Genomic DNA, 20,294 nt, shown 5'->3' on the forward strand with positions numbered 1-20,294 from the left:
ATTCAAGTCACCACTCACTGATCTAACAAATCACCTATAGAACTATAAGTCATAACTGCCTTATGAAGGCACACTGTCGTAACAGCGGAGGTGATTAGGGATTACTTGAACCGAAATGTAAATTGTTCAAGCAAACTAAATTATGTTTGATCTGAAAAACGACCACTTCCCAGGTTGCATTACACAGCAGAAACATAAATAAACCTTTTTTTTTGCTAGAAGACAGATTAGTCTATCAAATAACCTTGCTTGCATTATTTCTGATCACCCTTTTTTTACCAACCCCTCCACTGGTTGGAGGATCTGGTGGAAAACTTTGCAATTTAATATACAGTTGAAGTCAGAAGTTTACATACACCTTAGCCAAACACATTTAAACTCAGTTTTTCCACAATTCCTGACATTTAATCCTAGTTAAAATTCCCTGCCTTAGGTCTGTTAGGATCAACATTTTATTTTAAGAATGTGAAATGTCAGAATAATAGTAGAGAGAATGATTTATTTCAGCTTTGATTTCTTTCATCACATTCCCAGTGGGTCAGAAGCTTACATACACTCAATTAGTATTTGGTAGCTTTGCCTTTAAATTGTTTAACTTGGGTCAAACGTTTCGGGTAGCCTTCCACAAGCTTCCCACAATAAGTTGGGTGAATTTTGGCCCATTCCTCCTGACAGAGCTGGTGTAACTGAGTCAGGTTTGTAGGCCTCCTTGCTCGCACACGCTTTTTCAGTTTTGCCCACAGATTTTCTATAGGATTGAGGTTAGGGCTTTGTGATGGCCACTCCAATACCTTGACTTTGTTGTCCTTAAGCCATAACTTTGGAAGTATGCTTGGGGACATTGTCCATTTGGAAGACCCATTTGCGACAAAGCTTTAACTTCCTGACTGATGTCTTGAGATGTTGCTTCAATATATCCACAATTTTCCACCCTCATGATGCCATCTATTTTGTGAAGTGCACCAGTCCCAACTGCAGCAAAGCACCCCCACAACATGATGCTGCCACCCCCGTGCTTCACGGTTGGGATGGTGTTCTTCAGCTTGCAAGCCTCCCCTTTTTTCTCCAAACATAACGATTGTCATTATGGCTAAACAGTTATATTTTTGTTTCATCAGACCAGAGGACCTTTCTCCAAAAAGTACGATATTTGTCCCCTTGTGCAGTTGCAAACCGTAGTCTGGCCTTTAAATGGCTGTTTTGGAGCAGACACTTCTTCCTTGCTGAGCGGCCATTCAGGTTATGTCGATATAGGACTTGTTTTACTGTGGATATAGATACATTCGTACCTGTTTCCTCCAGCATCTTCACAACGTTCTTTACTGTTGTTAACCGATTTTGATTTGCACTTTTCGCACCAAAGTACATTCATCTCTAGGAGACAGAACGCATTTCCTTCCTGAGCGGTATGACAGCTGCGTGGTCCCATGGTGTTTATACCTGTGTACTATTGTATGTACAGATGAACATGGTACCTTCAGGCATTTGAACATTTCTCCCAAGGATGAACCAGACTTGTGGAGGTCTACCATTTTTTTTCCTGAGGTCTTGGCCGATTTCTTTTGATTTTCCCATGATGTCAAGCAAAGAGGCACTGAGTTTGAAGGTAGGCCTTGAAATACATCCATATGTACAAGTCCAATTGACGCAAATGATGTCAATTAGCCTATCAGGAGCTTCTAAAGCCATGACATAATTTTCTGGAATTTTCCAAGCTGTGTAAAGGCACAGTCAACTTAGTGTATGTAAACTTCTGACCCACTGGAATTGTGATACAGTGGATTATAAGTGAAATAATCTGTCTGTAAACAATTGTTGGAAAAATGACTTGTGTCATGCACAAAGTAGATGTCCTAACCGACTTGCCAACACTATAGTTTGGTAACAAGAAATTTGTGGAGTGGTTGAAAAACGAGTTTTAATGACTCCAACCTAAGTGTATGTAAACGTCTGACTTCAACTGTATATATATATATATATATATACACACAAAAGTTATATTCAAAGATTTTACTGAGTTACAGTTCATATGAGGAAATCAGTCAAAAAAATTAATCTATGGATTTCACATGACTGGGAATACAGATACCTTAAATTTACATTTAAAAAAATAAAAAAATGGGCCTCAGTCACGGATTCCCCTGGTACTGCTGTTCATTCCGTTCACCAGCTCCGGAGGTCTACGTCACCATCTTTCTAGATGTCACTGAACTGGATCATTACCACCAACCCCGGACTGTCTTGTCTGATTACACACACCTGGTTCCCATTCCCCCTGATTAGTATGTGTATATACGTGCCCTCTGTTCCCCATTGTCCTTGTTGATTATTGTTCCATGTCCGTTGGTCTTGTGAGTACCTGTGCTCTGTTGTATCGGCTTGTGTGTTATTACGGGTCTCGTCCCGTGTATTTATTAGAGTTTTACACCTCGCCCTTTGTTTGGGTCACATATATATATATATATATATATATATATATATATATACAGTGCCTTGCGAAAGTATTCGGCCCCCTTGAACTTTGCGACCTTTTGCCACATTTCAGGCTTCAAACATAAAGATATAAAACTATTTTTTTGTGAAGAATCAACAACAAGTGGGACACAATCATGAAGTGGAACGACATTTATTGGATATTTCAAACTTTTTTAACAAATCAAAAACTGAAAAATTGTGCGAGCAAAATTATTCAGCCCCCTTAAGTTAATACTTTGTAGCGCCACCTTTTGCTGTGATTACAGCTGTAAGTCGCTTGGGGTATGTCTCTATCAGTTTTGCACATCGAGAGACTGAAATTTTTTCCCATTCCTCCTTGCAAAACAGCTCGAGCTCAGTGAGGTTGGATGGAGAGCATTTGTGAACAGCAGTTTTAAGTTCTTTCCACAGATTCTCGATTGGATTCAGGTCTGGACTTTGACTTGGCCATTCTAACACCTGGATATGTTTATTTTTGAACCATTCCATTGTAGATTTTGCTTTATGTTTTGGATCATTGTCTTGTTGGAAGACAAATCTCCGTCCCAGTCTCAGGTCTTTTGCAGACTCCATCAGGTTTTCTTCCAGAATGGTCCTGTATTTGGCTCCATCCATCTTCCCATCAATTTTAACCATCTTCCCTGTCCCTGCTGAAGAAAAGCAGGCCCAAACCATGATGCTGCCATCACCATGTTTGACAGTGGGGATGGTGTGTTCAGGGTGATGAGCTGTGTTGCTTTTACGCCAAACATAACGTTTTGCATTGTTGCCAAAAAGTTCAATTTTGGTTTCATCTGACCAGAGCACCTTCTTCCACATGTTCTTCACAAAAAAATACAGTTTTATATCTTTATGTTTGAAGCCTGAAATGTGGCAAAAGGTCGCAAAGTTCAAGGGGGCCGAATACTTTCGCAAGGCACTGTATATACACACACACACACACACACACGTGTTTGTTTTGGGGTTTGTCCCATTCATGTTCATGACGTACAGCATTTTGGGTAGTGGAATAAATAAAAAACTTTCGTATTCCTGCACCTGTCTCCAATCATTATACAACGTGACACTTACAATGGAACTCAGGATCGCTTCACGATATTGCCATCGATAAAATGCAATTGTGTTCGCTGTCTGTAGATTATGCCTGCACATACCATAACCCCACTGCCAAATTCTCTCAAAAAATGACATTGAAGGAAGCTTATGGTAGAGAAATGAACATTAAATTATCTGGCAACAACTCTGGTGGACATTCCTGCAGTCAGCATGCCAATTGCACGCTCCCTCAAAACTTGAGACATCTTTGGGATTGTGTTGTGTGACAAAACTGTACATTTTAGAGTTGCCTTTTGTCCCCAGCACAAGGTGAACCTGTGTAATGATCATGCTGTTTAATCAGCTTCTTGATATGGCACACCTGGCCGGTGGAAGGATTATCTTGGCAAAGGAGAAATGCTCACCAACAGGGATGTAAACAAATTTGTGCACAACATTTAAAATAAATAAGCTTTTTGTGCATATGGAAGATTTCTGGGATCTTTTATTTCAGTGAGCAACACTTTACATGTTGCGTTAATATTTTTGTTCAGTGTACATACAGCCTCCTATTTTTACTGGACTCCAAGTACGTCGTCAAATCAACCAATCCCTCTAATCTTAATTCCCCCCAAAGATATCCACAGACTAACACATTTGTTCCCAGTATATTACCATTTTACAATACATCCGTATATTTCACTGTCTTACGAGGGTCTTGAACCGCTCTACTCGTACCATTTCTACAGAGATTGCCCTAAAAATTCATACTTGACTTTTAAGAGTATAATCATATTTCCCATTGATTGATCATGGTTTTTCAGATCTCCTTATAGTACTGTTGTAGGTCCATCTGAACACAGACCTGACTCCAAAGATGAAAAGAGATGAACTATTGATCCTGTTTCCTCGTGGCAGAGTCTGCACAGGGCTGACTGTTCAATGCCCAATATATTGAGCAGTCTTTTTGTAGCGAAAATATCATAATTTATATTGAAAATAATGGATCGATGCGTCAAATGTTTTGTACATCAGTTCATAATCCCGATGTCACGGTATTGGGACAACAAACATGTTCCCAACTATCTTGAATTTTATGCGGTATAGTTGTCAAACCTCTCGACCTTAAGTGAAACTGACATATTTTACGATTTATACTAGTCATTTTAAGACATGCATGGTTTTGGATTGGCGGCATACAAACTAATTCACTACCTTCTCTTTTGAGTACTTGTTATAATTCAAATTTTATGGCTGTGTATAGAACCCCCTAGTAAACCATACAGCGCACACACTGACTTCTGCGTTCAAATAAAAGGGACTGAATACTAAATGGAAGTTACATTCAAAAGTAAACCGATATACCATCTAATGAAAGCTCAACTTCATTGAAGAGGATAAATCTGCACAGGCATTCATCGTGTCACACAAAAACACATCTCCACTATCTCCTGACATTTAGCTGGCTAATACCAGCCCTCTCTTCAGTCGTTTTGGTGTCTTATTTTAGCTACGCTGTTGTGGCACATTCCGCAGGAGAAGATAACACAGGGGGACTGCAGGGAGGGAGGCCCTCCTCATCAAACACACAGGGAGGGAGGGGGAATACACCACATGGGGTACGGAGGTCATCTATACCAGTGTTTCTTAACCTCTCCAGGGGTGGGCAACACCAGTCCTCCAGGGCCTGATTGGTATCACAGTTTTGCCCCAGCCCCAGCTAACACACCTGACTCCAATCACCTAATCATGATCTTCAGTTTAGAATGGCATTTGATTAATCAGCTGTGTTTACTAGGGATGGAGAAAAAGTGTGACAATCAGGCCCTCGAGGACTGGAGTTGCCCACCCCTGCGTCTAGTCCATGGACCAGCACTGGCCCATTGGATTTTGCAGACTGGCCCCTCAGTTGGTTAACTGAAACACCCAACAATCGACATCTAATTCAGCATATCAGATTGTGTCACACTACATTTTGAAAACACTGAAAAGCTTTGTGTATAAAAGGGCAATGGTGAACTAAGACTGTGACGGCATCATATTGGCCAATGTTCTTTCCATTAAGTCTAAGGAGGAAGGCAGGTGTCACAATAATGCTTGGCCTCAACATTAAGCAATCAGTGTTTCTGATCTGCAGTGGTGAGTGGCAGATTTCCCTTAGGAGTTTGAAAGGGGTGACTGGGCTGTCAGCCATGTTGGGTTATGAGGCTGGCTGTCTGATGTACAGTGCATTCGGAAAGTATAAAGACCCCTTGACTTTTTCCACATTTTGTTACATTACAGCCTTATTCTAAAATTGATTAAATGTTTTTTTGTCCCTCATCAATCTACACACAATATCCCATAATGACAAAGCAAAAACAGGTTTTAGAAATGTTAGCAAATAAAAATAAAACTGAAATACAACATTTATGTAAGTATTCAGACCCTTCACATAGTACTTTCTTGAAGCACCTTTGGCAGCGATTACAGCCTCGAGTCTTCTTGGGTATGACGCTACAAGCTTGGCACACCTGTATTTGGAGAGATTCTCTCATTCTTCTCTGCAGATCCTCTCAAGCTCTGTCAGGTTGGATGGGGAGCGTTGCTGCACAGCTATTTTCAGGTCTCTCCAGAGATGTTCGCAGTTCTGGCTGGGCCACTCAAGGACATTCAGAGACTTGCCCCAAAGCCACTCCTGCATTGTCTTCGCTGTGTGCTTAGGGTCGTTGTCCTGTTGGAAGGTGAACCTTCGCCTCAATCAGAGGCCCTGAGCGCTCTGGAGCTGGTTTTCATCAATGATCTCTCTGTACTTTGCTCCGTTCATCTTTGCCTCGATCTTGACGAGTCTCCTAGTCCCTGCCACTGAAAAACATCCCCACAGCACGTTGCCACCGCCATCATGCTTCACCGTAGGGATGGTGCCAAGCTTCCTCCAAATATTTATTTCACCTTTATTTAACCAGGTAGGCTAGTTGAGAACAAGTTCTCATTTGCAACTGCGACCTGGCCAAGAAAAAGCAAAGCAGTTCGACACATACAACAACACAGAGTTACACATGGCTGTATAAGGCTGTAACGTAACAAAGGCACATTCCGAAGGCACTGTATGTAAGGGGTTTGTGGGACTCACACAAACTCCTTATGGAGACACAGCAACAACCATCCCTGATCACCCTTGTGTAATACGTGTGTGTGTGTGTGTGTTTGTTTGTGTGTGTGTATGATTGTGTGTGTGTGTGGGAGTGTGTGTGGGCGCGAGTGTGTGTGGGCAGTACATTTTGTAAATCCTTAATATTCCCCCTTTCCCTTACACTACATGACATGTGAGCTCAAACCAAACATCAGACCTCACATCTATGTGTGTAAATTGTTTAAAACGAGCTTAGTAACTATACGAGATAGTTGCTGTCAAAAAGGTGCTGTCAGGATCATTATTCAACTATAATAATGTTATAAATGGGGTCATACATGCTGATGAAATCTTGCATTTAAACCACATCAAAATGCATTACACCTGTTGGCTTTTAGTAAAGTGCTACTGATATATTACTTATGGCTGTAGTCTCATCACATTGTGCTCTCCATTTATAATAAACACAGCACCAAAATGTAGCCTGGTCCCATACTGTACATGCTGTAGTGCAGACAACTATTCTAGCCTGGTCCCATACTGTACATGCTGTAGTGCAGACAACTCTTCTAGCCTGGTCCCATACTGTACATGCTGTAGTGCAGACAACTCTTCTAGCCTGGTCCCATACTGTACGTGCTGAAGTGCAGACAACTCTTCTAGCCTGGTCCCATACTGTACGTGCTGAAGTGCAGACAACTCTTCTAGCCTGGTCCCATACTGTATGTGCTGTAGTGCAGACAACTCTTCTAGCCTGGTCCCATACTGTACATGCTGTAGTGCAGACAACTCTTCTAGCCTGGTCCCATACTGTACGTGCTGAAGTGCAGACAACTCTTCTAGCCTGGTCCCATACTGTACGTGCTGAAGTGCAGACAACTCTTCTAGCCTGGTCCCATACTGTATGTGCTGTAGTGCAGACAACTCTTCTAGCCTGGTCCCATACTGTACGTGCTGTAGTGCAGACAACTCTTCAACCCTGGTCCCATACTGTACGTGCTGTAGTGCAGACAACTATTCTAGCCTGGTCCCATACTGTACGTGCTGTAGTGCAGACAACTCTTCTAGCCTGGTCCCATACTGTACGTGTTGTTGTGTAGACAACTCTTCTATTGTTGACATGTCAAACTCCTCTATTATTGTCATGCTGTAACCATAGAAGACTTGGCAACAGCACATACAGTATAGGGCCAGACCAAAATAAACTGAGCACCACATATGGGTTAACACATACAGGTTCACACCATAATGACAGTTGGGCATTGACCTCTTCCTCCACTGATCCCAGGTCAGACTAGGGCTAAAGGTCAACCAGAGGTTAGCCCCACCCCTTAGGAGCTGTGGAGTTCATGCAGCCCAAGCATCCAGTGAGATGTTCCAAAGGCAACATTCATAAAACCCCATGTATCCAGTGTGATGACCCTGTCCCTGACACTCCTGGAGGAGAGACACCGTCATTTTCATAAAGTTTAACGTTCCAAATCAGAGCAGCGATGATTACATAGAGACTAACAGATGTGGGTAAAAAATAACAGCGTCGCATTATCACCCAGCTCAAGCAGCAGGACTATCAATTACCATTTCAAGTAGCACGAGACTACTCTTAAATCACGATGAGTTAGATTGAATGTAATTAACGTGCAAACATGTTAGTTTACCGTCATATCCTCACTGTACAACGTAAAAAAATCACAAATGTTTCCGAGGGACACCGGCCATAAAGACCTTCGAGCTGTCAGCAGCCCCTATATGTAGCTGCAGTGCCAATTACAAAATGGATGCTCTGTTTTTACCGTCTGGATCAGCAGGGGGTCCGGGTGATGTCTACCTTACTGTACTTGTTACAAAATGTATATGCCGTTTATACTGTACTACTACCACTGTATTAATAGAGGGTCCATTTGACTGCTCCGATAAGAAACATTTATTCTGAGTGCCATTGTTGATCCAGGATGGAATCTAAAGAGACCTTGAGGGAAGGATAATATATTCAACATATACTGTCTTCAGTCTTGTGGCCCGTCATACACGGGGCGCACAAAACACAAGAGCACCTGCTTTTTCCATGACATAGACTGACCAGGTGAAAGCCATGATCCCATCTGGATGTCACCTGTTAAATGCACTTCAATCAGTGTAGATGAAGGGGAGGAGACATGTTAAAGAGACATGGATCGAGATATGGATTATGTATGTGTGCCATTCAGACGGTGAATGGACAAGACAAAAGACTAAGTACCTTTGAATGGGGTATGGCAGTAGGTGCCAGGCGCACCGGTTTGAGTGGGTCAAAAACTGCAATCGCTGCTGGGTTTTTCACGCTCAACAGCTTCCTGTGTGTATCAAGAATGGTCCACCACCCAAAGGACATCCAGCCAACGTGACACAACTGTGGGAAGCATTGGAGTCAACATGGGCCAGCATCCCTGTGGGAACGCTTTCGACCCCTTGTAGAGTCCATGCTTCAACGAATTGAAGCTGTTCTGAGGGGAATAGGGGGTGCAACTCAATACTAGGAAGATGTTCCTAATGTTTTATACACTCAGTGTATACTACGCAGTTAGACACTTCAAGTGGTGTGATCATGTGAACAGCATAAGACATTACCAGGCAGACATGGTGGCTCTGACTGGCGTCTTCCTTCCGCTAGCAGGTCCTGCTCCTTCCGCTTCTTACTCCTCCTCAGGCTGCCAAACCTCTTCATGGACACAAGTGGGTTCAAGCGATGGGTTCAGCACCCAATATGGGCCATGACCATCCAGGATAGGGACCGGTCACAACTATTGGGCACCACCACCACTCCCCAGAAGAGTGACGAGAGAGCTACTCCGCCTGATGCCTGTTTGTAAATACAATAAAGTTAAAGATCTGTGTCAAAATGAAACTGAAAATGTCCAGAAAATGTCTCTGAGTCCACAGAGCCCAGCAGAGGCTGCAGGCGAAGCAGGCTCCCCTCTCAGGGAATTGATGTCTGTGGCAGCTCACACGTTTGCTGGAGAACACGAAGGGAAAGAAAGCTGGAAATTCCACATGTTCTCTGTGAGACGAAGTCCAACACTCCGAAGTGATGATGCACAGCGTAGCACAGTGCACACAGGCAGAATATCTCTGGTCTCCTATTTCTCTGCTGAATTTCACTCTGCTCCTCCTCTCGCTCTCCCTGCTCTATTTTGCTCTCCCTCTCTCTCTGCAGAGCCCTAGTAGTGGCGTTGGTTGCTGTAAATTGTCAGGTGCAGCTCTGGGTGGTGTCTCTTTAATATAGCACGCGTGTCAGCAGACTGTAAAAGGAGGCCTGCCCGGGAGGGCCACACAAAGTGATTGGCTAAGCATCTGCTTCTCGCTCCCCAACACATTCAAATCACCATACCCACATCGGTCTCACTCTGTCTTCGTATACACACTCACACTATATCTCAATCCAACTAAAGACAGTAAGTTGACATAAGAATTCAAATCCCCATCTACTTATAGTGGAAGACTTGAAAGATTGTCAGGGCAGTAAGGGTAATTGAATAACTGTGGAACCGCCATGAAAATAATATAACCGTCAAATACATTTAAATAGTCCTACATTCATATATATATATATATATGTGTGTGTGTGTGTGTATATATATATATCAAACACACACACACACACACACACATACATACACATATATATATATATATATTATATATATATACAAACTTTACCTAATAGCGGGTGTGTTTACTAATGATTATAAGCAATTGTTTTGCTAACTTAAGTCTGTCTACATCGCTTCCTCTTTCCAACTGTCATTTGATGTTGAGCAGCTAATCCGCTAGATATGTGGGGGTGTAGAATTGCTAGCCTATAGGCTATTGCTCTTCAGTAAAACATCTTTGATGTGTGGACTTTCATTTATACAATGTACGTTTTCATTGCTTGCCAGTAAATAAAGAAATTGGTCTTCTTATAAAACAGGCTGGATGTGTCTGACTTCATTAATTATTCAACAGCAAATCGGCAAGGTTGTTCTGGCTCTAAAATGCGTTAATGTTGTGTCAAATGGACAATGCGCCAATCCTATTCAACCTATACCAGTTTAATTTGAGGACAAAAATGTTGACAGCTGCACCATAAAGGTTGCAAAATAAATGGGAAGAGATTTTCGATGTACCAATTCCATGGCACATGGTTGATGAACTGGTACAAAAAAAACTACACTTGATTCAACACTTTAAATTATTATATAAAATTCTACAACAGACGCCTCACAAGTTCTCAACTGGCAGCTTCCTCAAATAGTACCCGCAAAACAGTCTCAACATCTACAGTGAAGAGGCGACTCCGGGATGCTGGCTTTCTAGGCAGAGTTGCAAAGAAAAAGCCATATCTCAGACAGGCCAATAAAAAGAAAAGATTAAGATGGGCAAAAGAACACAGACACGAGACAGAGGAACTCTGCCTAGAAGGCCAGCATCCTGGAGTCGCCTCTTCACTGACGTTGAGACTGGTGTTCTGCGGGTACTGCCAGTTGAGGCTGCCAGTTGAGGACTGGTGAGGTGCCTGTTTCTCAAACTAGACACTAATGTACTTGTCCTGTTGCTCAGTTGTGCACCGGGCCTCCCACTCATCTTTCTATTCAGGTTAGAGACCGCTTGCGCTGTTCTGTGAAGGGAGTAGTACACGGCGTTGTATGAGATCTTCAGTTTCTTGGCAATTTCTCGCATGGAATAGCCTTCATTTCTCAGAACAAGAATAGACTGACGAGTTTCAGAAGAAAGTTATTTGTTTCTGGACATTTTGAGCCTCTAATCGAACCCACAAATGCTGATGCTCCAGATACTCAAGTCTAAAGAAGGACAGTTTATTGCTTCATTAAATCAGGACAACAGTTTTCAGCTGTGCTAACATAATTGCAAAATGGTTTTTTAATGACTAATTAGTCTTTTAAAATGATAAACTTGGATTAGCTATCACAGCGTGCCATTGGAACACAGGAGTGACGGTTGCTGATAATGGGCCTCTATACGCCTATGTAGATATTCCATAGGAAAAAAATCAGCAATTTAAATCAGCAATTTCCAACTACAATAGTCATTTACAACATTAAAAATGTCTACACTTTATTTTACCCCCAAGCCATAAGACTCCTGAACAGGTAATCAAGTGGCTACCCAAACTATTTGCATTGTGTGCCTCCCCACAAACCCCTCTTTTACGCTGCTGCTAATCTCTGTTTATCATATATGCATAGTCACTTTAACTATACATTCATGTACATACTACCTCAATCAGCCCGACTAACCGGTGTCTGTATGTAGCCACGCTACTTTTATAGCCTCACTACTTTCATAGCCTCGCTACTGTTTTTCACTGTGATTTTTACTGTTGTTTTATTTCTTTACTTATTATTGTTCACCTAATACCTTTCTGCACTATTGGTTAGAGCCTGTAAGTAAGCATTTCACTGTAAGGTCTACACCTGTTGTATTCGGCACACGTGACAAATCAACTGTGATTTGATCAATTTGATGTTATATTAAAATAGACAAAAAAAAAAAGTTTCTTTCAAAAACAAGGAAATGTCTAAGTGACCCCAAACTTTTGAACGGTAGTGTATATGTAGCAAAGAAGATGGAGGGGTTAAATAAATTAACAATCCTGTTCAACCTGGCATGGTATAATTAGTTACGGAATCTTTATAATTTATAGACTAATCAAAGCTGATAAATAGGCCATTTTGTTTTTGTTCTGTAAATTGGAGGGAAACACGCATCGGACTTGATATGAATAGTTTAGTGCGTCAAAATCGGAATATGTATTTTTTCCGGAATGCCTCACCAATCTGACATTTCTTAATGAATATACTAGACTAATAATATTTAAAGGTAATAACTTGAATAATAATAATGAATTGCTACTGATAATAATGAAGTGTAATGGTAATAGTGAAGTTGCAGAGAAAAGCTACGTGTTTCTTTTGAATCTGATACGCTCCAATCCTCCCCCCAACGGTTATGTCGGTGACCGTGTAGATTGGCCTGGCCAATTACTGTATCCCAGAGTTTCCCAAACTCGGGCCTCGGGACCCCAAGGGGTGCACGTTTAGTTTTCCCCCCGAACACTACACATCTGATTCAAATGATCAAAGCGTGATGATTGGTTGATTATTTTAAATCGGCTGTGTAGTGCAAAAAAACTAAAAGTGTCCCCCTTGGGGTTCTGGGGACCGAGTTTGGGAAACCCTGCCGTAACCTCAAATTCCATGACCGTCATGACTCATGGAGGTTGTGTAAGATCTGTCAACTCCCCAGACCACGTCACCTGCTTAACAGAGAGACAGCTAGGTCAGATCACTGTCCCAGTACTCTAGCTCTCATTAAGACTGACCTTAAAAGAGTGCTGAGCCCAGTCACAAATCCCCTCAACCATCCTCAGCTGACTAAAGGGAGGCCCCATGGTCTCTCCCTGGGCTGGCAGCTGTAGATTTATCTGATCACACGGGTTCCACTCAATACACTAACACCCCCCCATGACGCCCTGCGATGACCCAGTTAGTTATGACACTATTGACTGCCTTCTCCACGACCCCAGATCCATTCAAAATGGTTATGCAACTGATCAGCCCAAATAAGTCAATAAACAGCTCAGCAGAGCATGAATGAGGAGATGCAGTCAGGGTGTTACCTATGACACCTCCATTGTTTTTACGCTTGGCTTGCATAAATTATGGAGAAAAATACTTCATGAGCATTTCTTCTTCTTTCTCTAGACTTCTCTTCACTTTCAATGTAGTCTCTTTTTTCATTTTATACTATATTGTCATGGGTCTCAGTGAATTGGTGGGCAATTTATAAAAACTACCCACTTCCTTAATTTACTGACCATATTATACAGTACACAGGGGAAGGGGAGATAGTGACAGAACTTGGGAAAGAAAGATGCAGACTGCCTGCCTGCCTGAAGAGCTTGTTTGGGCATTTCCAGATAAGGGCATGAAAGAGCTACAGTTGTCTGCCACGGGGAGGGAGTGACAATGTCCAGACTATGGGAAACCACACATGTAAAAAAGCTATAAAACTGAGGGATATTCTGATTATATTTGCAGGAGACAAATGCAGCCAGGATGGCATTGGAACAGACAGGCATCAACCTGATTCAATGACAACATAAATCATTTTTAAATGACCTTGAACGACAAATAGCTTATTATATTATAGCATAAAACCAAAAATCCAATCTTGACATCCAAAACACATTCATGGTTCCAGCTCCAAACAACTTCTCATAATGTGAGGGATGGAACAGAGCAAGGAAAGAACAGAACAGGGGATATAGCACACCCTGGTGGCCACTGGTTGCCATGAACCTTGAAGAGTTGTGTCTACAGTCAGAATATGAGTTTCAGTGTGGTTGATGACCCATATCAATCTTCAAGAAGAAACAGAGCTTTCCCCAAGCTAAGGCCCCATATTAAGCATTACACTATAAAACTGCCAAACAAGCCACTTGAGGCTTTTTTGCATAGTCACTTCACCTCTACCTACATGTACAAATTACCTTGACTAACCTGTACCCCTGCACATTGACTCGGTACCAGTACCCCCTGTATATAGCCTCTGTATTATTTTATTATTTTACTTTTAATTTAATTGTTTACTTTAGTTTATTTGTGTATTCGGCGCATGTGACAAATACATTTCGATAGGAGCTGGGAAGAATGGATGAATCCCAGCCAGGGAAAATGGCTCACCTTTTAACCAAAGTATTTCTATGTACAACAGACTAGTTTGCATTAGACCATCAACTATACCAGTACTGTCAATGACGAGCTTAAAAGGGCGATTCCGCCACTTTTCAACCTCAAAATTCATTATCTACAGCATTGGTTCCCAAAACTTTTATAGTCCCGTACCTCTTCAAACATTCAACCTCCAGCTGCGTGCCCCCTCTAGCACCAGGGTCAGCGCACTCTCAAATGTTGTTTTTTTGCCATCACCGTAAGCCTGACACACACACACACATACTATATGATACATTTATTAAACATACGAATGAGTGTGAGTTGTCACGAAGACCTCTTATAGGACCAGGGCACAAATAATAACGATCAATAATTGTAATCTTTATTTAACCATCTTACATATAAAATGTTATTTGTTCATCGAAAATTGTGAATAACTCACCACAGGTTAATGAGAAGGGTGTGCTTGAAAGGATGCACATAACCCTGCAATGTTGGGTTGTATTGGAGAGTCTCAGTCTTAAATCATTTTCCACACACAGTCTGTGCCTGTATTTAGATTTTATGCTAGTGTGGGCTGAGAATCCACTCTCACATAGGTATGTGGTTGCAAAGGGCATCAGTGTCTTAACAGCGCGATTTGCCAAGGCAGGATACTCTGAGCGCAGCCCAATCCAAAAAACTATCAGTGGCTTCTGATTAAATAAAATTTTCACAGAACCGCTTGTTGCAATCTCGATGAGGCTCTCTTATTCAGATATCGGTAAATGGACTGGAGGCAGGGCATGAAAGGGATAATGAATCCAGTTGTTTGTGTCATCCATTTCGGGAAAGTACCTACGTAATTGTGCACCCAAATCACTCAGGTGCTTCGCTATATCACATTTGACATTGTCTGTAGCTTGAGTTAATTTTCATACAAAAAAATCAGAAAATTATAGAAAGACCTGTGTGTTGTCCTTGTTAATGCAGACAGAAAAGAGCTCCAACTTCTTAATCATAGTGTAACGTCTGCTTCCAACTCACACCCTCAAACACGTAGATCCCCTGAACGCAGCTCACCTTCTAGCCCTCTTTCCAGCTCAAACTCTCAAACACCTAGATCCCCTGAACGCAGCTCACTCTCCAGTTCCCAATCACCTGTTCACACACCTATGTGTCATTATCACACACTATTTAGTTCAGTTCTTTGCACCCCATCACTGTGAGGTATTGTGACACGTCTTTCGGAGCTCTGTTTTCCCCGTGAATGATAGTTTTTGCCTGCCTCACTAACGATGCCCTTTGCCTATTCCCGGACTGTACTTTAGCCTATCTACCTATTGCCTGATCTCCCGGACTACGTTACTAGCCTTTTCCCTGCCTGTATTGTTGCCCTTTTGGACACTCTGTGTATGACCTTCTGCCTGCCCCTGGACCCAGCTACCTGACTCCTCCTGTGGTCCTTTGCAATAAACACCTACTGCGCCCTGCACTTGAAACCAGCTCCCCTTGTGTTCATGACACAGCCTCAATTTTGTCCCGCACATTGAATATAGTTGCGGAAAGTCCCTGTAATCCTAGATTCAGATCATTCGGGCGAGAAAAAACACCACCCAGATAGGCCAGTCGAGTGAGAAGCTCGTCACCATGCAAGTGAAAATTATGGTCAGTAGAGAACTTTAAGCTAGTCTCTCAATAAATAAAAAAACGTGTCAATATTTTGCCCCTTGATAACCAGCACATTTCTGTATGTTTTAAAAGCATTACATGGTCGCTGCCTATATCATTGCATAATGCAGAAAATACACAAGAGTTCAAGGGCCTTGCTTTAACAAAGTTAAGCACTTATACTGTAGTGTCCAAAATGTATTTTCAGCTCTCAGGCATTCTCTTGGCAGCAAGAGGCTCTCGGTGGATGCTGCAGTGTACCCAAGTGGCGTCGGGAGCAACTGCTTGCACACGCGTTACCACTCCACTATGTCTCCCTGTCATAGCTTTTGCGCCATCAGTACAGATACCAACACATCTCGACCACCAAACTCCATTTGATGTCACAAAGCTGTCCAGTACTTTAAAAATATTATTTGATGTTGTCCTGGTTTCCAGAAGATGTCTTCTTTAATTGACCCCCCAAAAACGTAACATATACCAGGAGCTGTGCCAGGCCCGCAACATCTGTCTCATCCAGCTGTAACGCATATAATTCACTGGCTTATATGCGAACCAGTAATTGTTTCAAAACATCTCCTGTCATGTCACTGATGCGTCGTGAAAATGTGTTTGATGAAGGCATTGTCTGTATAGTTTTTTTGGCCTTTTGTCCCAGCCATATCTGCGGCAGCAGGAAGAATTAAGTCCTCTCCAATAGTATCGGTAGCTCACAATATAAGATGCTTCTAATTAATGGTATCTGTTACTTTTATACATGTTTTACTACTCGAAAGTAGTCTTTTTTTTTGTAACAGTATTTTTATTGGAATTTCACAATTTTCACCCATATTAAGAGATACAACAACAGAGACAAAGCACACAGAACAAAAACAAGAAAAACAGCCCCCACTTACCCATATCTACGTGCATATATATACACATACATACATACACACATACATATACCCATGCATATACACACACATATGCATACATACACGCACGCACACACACACATATACACACCCATACATACGTACACCATTTTCCTCTTCCCGCTCTGTGCTTCTCTCACCCCATCACCATCATTGCGTCTCTCAATACATACATTTTAAACAAACTTACAAACAGAAATTAAACAAAAAAGCTCAGTTTAAACCAAGAGGTTAGGTTCCACACATGGAACGTACAGTGTAGTTCTGAAATACATAGATCCCCGCCATTCTAAGAGAATCCTTGCAGCATAATAGCTGATACCTCAGGTTCTAGGTAATTTAGATAAGGTTCCCATACTTTGTAGAACTGGTCTGTTTTAGAATGCAATGTACATGTCAGATATTCCAGAGGCACCCATTCAAATAGTATCTTATGCCAATCTTTAATAGAAGGAACCTTATCACTAATCCACTGTAAAAGGATGTTTTTCCTCGCTGCGAAGGTAAGGATGTTGTAAAGCCTCCTTTTACAGACAGGTGTCCCTAGTAGGCATGTTACTTCTAACAGTAAAGAAACTGGGTCCAATTCTAGATCAACCCCTAGGATCTTTTCAATTTCTTGCAGGACACCAGACCAGTATCTTTGTATTTTGGTACATGACCATAAACAATGTGTTAGGGTGCCTGTGTCAGTTTTGCATTTAAGACACTGAGGGGAAGAGGAAGTGGGGCTAAAAGCATGTCTGCGATTTGGGGATATATGCAATCTGTGTATTATTCTTAACTGGATTGCTCTAGTACGGTTACATATAGATATTGTTTTTGCATATCTCCAAATGTCCTCCCACATCTCTTCGTCAATAGTAACAGACAATTCTTTCTCCCACACTTGTTTCACCCTCTGTGTGTTGACAGCAGAAAAGGACCTTAAAGTATCATAAAACAGACTTACAGACATTTTCCTTTGTGGGAAAAAAAGCATTCTTTCAATGACAGACACATCAGGGTTACCAATTAAGGTGGTGCTCTCCAGAATATAATGTCTTACTTGTAGGAAGCGGAAAAAGTCCTGCTTTGGGAGTCGATATTTCTCGACCATCTGCTCAAATGACAACAAAATCTTATCAGCAAATAAGTCATTTAGCCTGCGTATGCCCTTATTAAGCCATAAGTTAAAGCCAGCATCCAGCAATCCTGGACTGAAATCTGGGTTGTTAAGAATTGGGGTAAGAGCAGAGGTTAGTTTGGACCTTCCCAGGAAGCGTTGAACTGACCTCCATACTTTGAGTGTGTTAAGTGTAACGGGATTATTGCAGTGATCTTCTACGGACTTGAAACTTCTGAAAAATAAAAGATCCCGTAAGGGGAATTTTGAAAGAGAAGTCTCAATGTCTAACCAAATAGAGGAGTCATCATTTGTGATCCAGTCAGAAATATAACAAAGGTGGGCACACCATTGATAGAACCTGATATTGGGCAGGTCCAAGCCGCCCATAGAACTTGGCAGCTGCAATATTGCCATCTTAAGTCTTGGCTTGCGTTTACTCCATATAAAAGGAACTTAGCCATCCATTTACATCCTTTATTACCTTATTGGAGAGTAATACCGGGATCATTTGGATTGGGTAAAGTAGTCTAGGTAAAACGTTAATTTTCAAGAGGGATATTCTACCCAACCACGAAATCGGGAGAGAGTTCCAGCGCTCCAGATCCTGTCTTATTGTATCAAACAAGGGAACAAAATTGGCTTTGTACATTAGCTGGAATTTAGGAGTTACAAATATACCCAGATACATGAAGCCTGAGGGAGACCATTTAAAAGGGAAGGGGGGAGAAGTATTAGGTACAGAGTGTAGGCTACCAAGTGGCATAGCCTCTGACTTAGTAAGGTTAATCTGGTAGCCTGAGAATCCGCTGAATAATTCAATAATATTAATAAGAGATGTAATTAAAGTCTCGGGACTAGAGATGAATATCAGGACATCATCAGCATACAAGCTTATTTTATGGTGAACATCACCAATGAGCAGCCCCTGTATAGCAGGCGTTACCCTGATGGCCTCGGCCAGTGGTTCCATAACGAGTGCAAAGAGGAGAGGGGATAAAGGACAGCCCTGTCTGGTACCTCTGTGTATAGAGAAGCTATTTGACCGTAGCCCATTAGTAAGGACAGCCCTGTCTGGTACCTCTGTGTATAGAGAAGCTATTTGACCTTGGCCCATTAGTAAGGACAGCCCTGTCTGGTACCTCTGTGTATAGAGAAGCTATTTGACCTTAGCCCATTAGTAAGGACAGCCCTGTCTGGTACCTCTATGTATAGAGAAGCTATTTGACCGTAGCCCATTAGTAAGGACAGCCCTGTCTGGTACCTCTGTGTATAGAGAAGCTATTTGACCGTAGCCCATTAGTAAGGACAGCCCTGTCTGGTACCTCTGTATATAGAGAAGCTATTTGACCGTAGCCCATTAGTAAGGACAGCCCTGTCTGGTACCTCTGTGTATAGAGAAGCTATTTGACCGTAGCCCATTAGTAAGGACAGCCCTGTCTGGTACCTCTGTGTATAGAGAAGCTATTTGACCGTAGCCCATTAGTAAGGACAGCAGCCTGAGGATCATCATACAAAACTTTCACCCATTTTATAAAGTTGTCCCCCAGACCAAATAATAGGTAAGACCACTCCACACGATCAAATGCTTTCTCAGTATCTAGGGAGAGCACAAGACCATCCACAGAACTATGTTGGTAGGCTTGAATTACATTAAGAAGCCGCCTGACGTTGTTGCATGACTTACGGCCCCTAATGAAGCCAGTTTGGTCTCCTTTCACAATTAGTGGCAGTGAGTCCTCTAATCTTGTGGCTAGAATTTTAGAAAGCAATTTTCTATCCACATTCAGAAGGGAAATTGGTCTGTACGAGGAACAAGACTCTGGACATTTTCCCTTTTTGAGAATAAGTGAAATGTTGGCTTCTCTCAGCATTTGAGGGAGTTGGTCATTTGAAAATGAGTGGTTAAACATATCACGCAATGGCTCAAGGATCAGGCCATGGAACTCTTTATAGAACTCACTACAAAACCCGTCTGGTCCTGGGGCCTTACCATTTTGCAGATTCTTAATTGCGAACATTATCTCTTCCTTGGTAATAGGGGCATTAAGGAGGGACCTCTGTTCTTCGGAGATAGTAGGGAGCTCAATCTTACAAAATAAGTTCTCCATTAATTTGGGTGCATCCTTTGGCAGTTCTGAGGCATAAAGGTTTGTATAAAATTTCTTAAATGAGTCACTTATCAATTTATTATCATATAAATGATTACCATCAGAATCAGTAATAGTAGCAATTGACTGAGAGTCAGCCCTCTTTTTAGCTAGGTATGCCAAGTACTTTCCTGG

The 20,294-nt window shown here is 41.9% G+C and overlaps 1 protein-coding gene across 3 annotated transcripts in view; it reads right to left on the bottom strand.

The window, feature by feature from the left end:
* Positions 1 to 20,294, bottom strand: part of LOC115103014 (5'-AMP-activated protein kinase subunit gamma-2-like) — a 65,253-nt gene that overhangs the window by 22,864 nt on the left and 22,095 nt on the right. The window contains exon 1 of one of the 3 annotated variants that reach the window (XM_065005703.1): positions 9,230 to 9,824. The exons of the other annotated variants lie outside the window; for them this stretch is intronic. Coding sequence (XP_064861775.1) covers positions 9,230 to 9,326 — 97 coding nt within the window. The 5' untranslated portion in view covers positions 9,327 to 9,824. Of the gene's footprint in view, positions 1 to 9,229; positions 9,825 to 20,294 lie in introns of those variants that run through there. 3 annotated transcript variants of the gene reach the window in all.

This window comes from Oncorhynchus nerka, linkage group LG20, assembly GCF_034236695.1.
Source record: "Oncorhynchus nerka isolate Pitt River linkage group LG20, Oner_Uvic_2.0, whole genome shotgun sequence".
Lineage (NCBI taxonomy): Eukaryota > Metazoa > Chordata > Actinopteri > Salmoniformes > Salmonidae > Oncorhynchus > Oncorhynchus nerka.